Source organism: Triticum dicoccoides, chromosome 5A (genome assembly GCF_002162155.2).
Source record: "Triticum dicoccoides isolate Atlit2015 ecotype Zavitan chromosome 5A, WEW_v2.0, whole genome shotgun sequence".
Classification (NCBI taxonomy): domain Eukaryota; kingdom Viridiplantae; phylum Streptophyta; class Magnoliopsida; order Poales; family Poaceae; genus Triticum; species Triticum dicoccoides.
Window position 1 is genome coordinate 266,747,185 of NC_041388.1, and position 5,219 is coordinate 266,752,403.

Genomic DNA, 5,219 nt, shown 5'->3' on the forward strand with positions numbered 1-5,219 from the left:
GCAGAGGAACATGCTGTTCGATTCATCGACTACAAGAACTACTCGCTCCATTTCTAAATATTTATCTTTCTAGATATTTCAACAAATAACTACATATAAAATAAAATGGGTGGATCTACACTCTAGAATATGTCTATATACATCCGTATGTTGTAGTCCATCTAAAATGTCTAGAAAGACAAATATTTGGGAACGGAGGGAGTACTATACTACTGTACTCCTATATCCCAAGGCTTCGAGATGCACGCACGATCTTTGCTAAAGTTGCACAATCCCTAGAAATATTTCTACGCGTGCTCCTTATAAATATTCCCCCTGAATCTACGTAACTGGTGCTGTGATGGATGCATGCATCCATCGTTCTATACTACGCGTATTGCAAGTATACGTGCCATGGCATTCATTAGCTGGAAATGCCTCAGACTGTGTAGCCACCCTGCCTATTTTATCCTTTTCGGCTTCGATCGTTCTTCAAAGTTGATTACGTTGGAAACGGAAGTGTACGATGGATCGACCAGCTGGATGGAATACGTTGCTGGCCGTGGCCGAGCCACGTGTGCGCATCCCGTATGTCGTTGGATGGTGGCGCACATGCTAGCTGACTCAATTTCGGCGCCAAGTTAGCTAGCTACATGCATGCACGTACGATGTACCTCTATGCGTGCTATCCTGTGTACTACGTACAGTACGTTGAAAGCTGAGTAGGGTGCTAGCTAGCTCGATGCCGACTTCACTCCAAGAGTCGCATGTTTTCTTTTCTTTTTTGTTGCTTCAGTGTGACGACATTTTGGGTCCGCATATGCTACCCAAGTGTGTGTTCATCCGTGATTCATTCAGCTGCCGCTGCCCAAGTATACATGTACGCTGGATATGCCGCTGAATAATTTCGTCCTGGTCAAAATGGCTTGCTACATATGGAGCATAGCATATCCCTGAATTATTTTGCCTGAATCATCTTAACTTGCTGCTAGCTAGCATATCCGGTAATGAATAATTTCGTCAGGATCATAGTATTAACTTGCTGGCATATGCGCGTCAAATTCTGATTTATATAGCGAGCATATGTTCTGTTTTCTGCGTTTCCCAATTCCCACCATGGAAAAAAAATCCGTACACGTCAGTTTTGGACAAAGGATCATTTGCATGTAGGTGCTGGATCACTAGTGTCAAAAAATGTCTAACATCACGGGACAGAGGGAGTACTGTACTGAATTGCATGCATGCATGGAGCAACAATTAGGATCCAGTTGGTAGACATCACCCTAACTGGCATACTTGCCCTAGTGTAGCTTCTAGTTTCCCATCCAATGAACTGACCAGCGGTATAGGCTAGTGTGGCGAGCTACATACTGCTCTAGTCTACGTACATGCATGAGTTATATGCCATGAAATGAAATTCACGAGTTATATGACCAAGACACATATTTTCCCCGCCTGAAAAAAAAACAGTTCATTACACTATGGCTCCTTCTAGGTTAACTATTAAGCGAATTTAGGGAATGGAATTTATACGCGCACATACGTCCTACATGCATGCGATGTTTGAGGACCCTTGCTTTGGAGGCAAGGTATACAACTTTCATTCATTGCCGCAGCCTTCCACTATGGACCATATCACTACGACTTTATCTATCTACACTTCGAGGAGATTACAACAAAGTGATCAAATTTAGTCCGGTGCGGTTAGCTGTTGCTCAACGAATATGTTCTTTGCACGGCCGCCCAGCCGCCCGCCCGCCCGGCCGCCCGTCCACGATTTATCCTGATTCCCTCATGCCCCCGCGGTAGCCCGTCATTCATACATCCAATGACAGCAACAAATGGGAAATATTAGAAAAGGAGAGAGATTTGTCGTCTCTTTGATAGTTTCGTTATTTCCATGTGCTCTGTGTTTGCGAAATTCCTATTTCCATGTCGACCAATCAAGAATAATGCTAGCATGCTAGCTTGCAACTGCCGAGACGAAAAAAGAAAAGAAAATGTCCATTGTTGTCTAGTGACAAAAAGCAGGTCCTCGAGGAAAAACTCTGATAAACTTCTCACGTAGACAAGACATGCATCCGGTGCTCTGCCGTCCACCTCACCTTATTCCTAGCTCGGCCGCCCTCCCGTCCAACCCGGCCGGTATATATCCCCCGCCCGCCTCCCCGATTCTCCTCATTCTCCACCTCTCCTCCAACCTCCTGACCGCAAGCACGCCGGCCAGCTCGACCGCGCCCCTCTCCGCGAGCCAAGCTAACTATCTACGAGCTAGCGGCATGGCCAAGGTGCACCCCAACGTCGCCGCGCCAGAGCTGCCGGCTGGAGGCAGGGCCGTCGTCGAGGAGCAGCAGCCCACGGTGCTGACGGTGTGGCGCAAGTCTCTGCTCTTCAACTGCGACGGCTTCACCGTCTTCGACTCCGCCGGCGGCCTCGCCTTCCGCGTCGACCGCTACGGCTCCTCGTCGGGGAGCCGACGCCGCGCCGAGGACGTCGTGCTCATGGACGCCGCGGGGAAGCCGCTCCTCACCGTGCGGCGCAAGATCAAGCTCGGCCTGGGCCTGGGGGAGCACTGGGTGGTGTACGAGGGCGACGCGAGCGCCTCCGCCACCGCCGCGAAGCCGCTCCTCTCCGTGCGCCGTCACCACACCGGCCTCCGCCGCCGCGCGTCTGACAAGACGCTCGCGCACGTCACGCCGCTGGGGCCCTCTTCGGCCGGCGCCGACGCGGCCGCCTACGTCGTGGAGGGTTCGTACGGGCGGCGGAGCTGCGCGGTGCGGGACGCGCGCGGGGGCGCCCCCGTGGCGGAGGTGCGGCGGAAGGAGTCGGTGGGGGACGACGTGTTCCGGCTGGTGGTGCCTGACCACCGCCTGGGAACGGCGCTGTCCATGGGCGTCGTCGTCGCCCTCGACCAGATGTTCGGCGCCGCCTCGTCGCGGACGTCGCTGCTGCCCAGGAGCTGGTCGGCGTAGGAGGAGTACACTGGCCGCGGTAGGAGCCAGCTGGTGAAGCCGCTGACCTGGCGACCCCACACGGCAACAAGGTTCTTCGCAAGGGGAAAGCTACTGGCCCCACCTGTCGGCGTGAGCACAGTTTTAGGTGCAGATTGCCCCGCAGAATGTAGTAGCAAAGCAGAAGAGTAATTTTCATTTAAATTTAGAAAACAAGGCTACGGAGGCTGGATGCATGCATGACTTAGGAATCGGTGTATATACGGTCAGCCTCTGAAACTTGTTCATGGATGATGCTAAAAATACTATGTACATGGATCTGAAATGTCAGTGATATACTAAAGTGAATGCTTGCGTCACCGATCGTGTAAGGGCATCTTGAACGCCGACCCTTAAACCTCATGCATCCTTCCAAACTGCACTCTTCAAACCGCGAAAGCCATCCAACGTGATTCTGTATCAATCTACAACACGGTTTGAACGTACTTTCTCCCGTAAACAGTAGACAAACATGGGAGCTTTGCGGGAGTTCGGCCTGCTCCCACGCCCTCTTCTAACCACCCTGACCCACCCAAACCCTCCTTCCTCGTCAGTGCGTGTTCCCACTTGGCGCCAGCTGTCCGCATCCATGTCGTTGTAGAGCGCGCCGCTCCGCATTGAAGACGGCTCATGGCGGACATGACCTCTCACCGCCTTCGCCCTTGAAGCGGCGCGCAAGCCGAAGGCGCCGCCCGCGACGCATCTCCGATGTTCGTGCATGTTCAATGCCGGAGACGTGTGACTGTACGAGATGGGACAGATATATACCACGCCCGTTCAATGCCCTGTCTGTCCGTATGCCGCCATTAAGAAGGCTCACCGACCAAGAAACCCACTCCCACGCCGCGCATTGACGCACCGAAGGCCTGGCCTCACCGAAATCCGCTATTTGAAGGCGACCACACTCGGCTAAGTCTACTCCACAACACAAGCCACTCCACATCCTCCTCCCTTGCACTACGTCTGCCATGACTGCAGGCTAGCGAAGCACTGTGCGAGAGTCGCACACGGTGGCCGTCCTTGCCGTTGCCTGGGAGAGCCGCCACGCCAGGCGGATCGAGGCCGACTTGCTGGCCAGCTCACGTGAGGTCTCCGACGATGAGGACGACACCACGATGGAGACGGGCTCTGACAACACCGCCCCGACTCCCACGCCTCTTGTGTACGCAGGCTTCACCATGGAACAAGCGCACTACAACACCACCATGGCGGAGGTGCACCCTGCGCTGACACCTTTTTCGGCGTTTCAGCAGGCACGGGAGGAACAGTGGTACAAGTTGTTCCCTGGAGTAACACCGGCTAGCGGAGGGCCAGATCTACGGCGAGCGCACGAGAGAGGAGGCTATGGCGCCCATGGTCACGGCGAACCCCAAGTTCGTCGTGGAGCAGGGTGCGATCTACGATGCCGTCCGCACTCAAGCCGCCGCTCGCCAGAAAGAGGCAGCCACGGAGGCACAACTGCAGGCGATCGCGGAGGACAACAATGCTAGTTGTGCGTCTTACGTGCCACCGACGAACTATCGGGCGGCCTGGTGGGACGACAACATCGTCGGCGCCACCATTTCCATCGTGGGCCTCACGTCCACCAGCGACGGACAGGTCGCGGACTCCTGCGAGGATGAGTAGGCCACATGAGGCAGCAGGGCCTTAAGTCTCATGTGGGTCCATCTGCCTCCCGTGTTCTACTCTTCCTTGCCGGAGACGGCATCTTCACTTCACGGGTCCTATCGCCGGTGCTCATGAGATAGCGGATGGAGGACGACACAGGCTTGGTCGTCGGGCACCGCCACCATAGGATAGGTTTAGAGTCGGGTCGTTTTGTTTTTGTTCTAAATGTTCAAAATGTAATAAAAATCCATCGTATTTGTATGAAACCCGTCATGTTTATATGAAATCCGTCCATGTTTGCATGAATTTCATCCGGTTTGTTGAAAAAGTGTTTGCAATGCATGCGACTATGGTTGGATGACGGCCTCCCGCATTCGTGTCTGCGGACTGGTCCCCCCTGTCCGTGGAGGGATGCGGGAGGAAATTTACGGCTTGCCATTGGAGATGCCCCAATGCAACAACATCTGCTACCCTTCGTGATTCATGCAATGTTTGCTTGGTAGTCCTCCCTAAGGCCTTGTTTGATTGTAGGGAAACCAATCCCTTAGTGGAACTAATCCTGTTGGTATACGGGAGATGTATGCACAGATCTACATATTGTTACTGAATATCTTTCACATACATATTTTGGACAGAAACGAT

General features: G+C 53.4%; 1 protein-coding gene across 1 annotated transcript; it reads left to right on the forward strand.

Moving 5' to 3' along the window:
• The first annotated feature begins 2,176 nt into the window (after positions 1-2,176).
• On the forward strand, positions 2,177-3,248 carry LOC119297196 (protein LURP-one-related 8-like). The gene has a single exon (XM_037575075.1). The coding sequence runs from the start codon at positions 2,259-2,261 to the stop codon at positions 2,949-2,951; it is 693 nt and encodes a 230-aa protein (XP_037430972.1). The 5' UTR covers positions 2,177-2,258; the 3' UTR covers positions 2,952-3,248.
• The last annotated feature ends 1,971 nt before the right edge of the window (positions 3,249-5,219 follow it).

Excerpts from the sequence above, each read along its gene's own strand:
- LOC119297196 (XM_037575075.1), top strand. The coding sequence starts at position 2,259 with ATGGCCAAGGTGCACCCCAACGTCGCCGCGCCAGAGCTGCCGGCTGGA.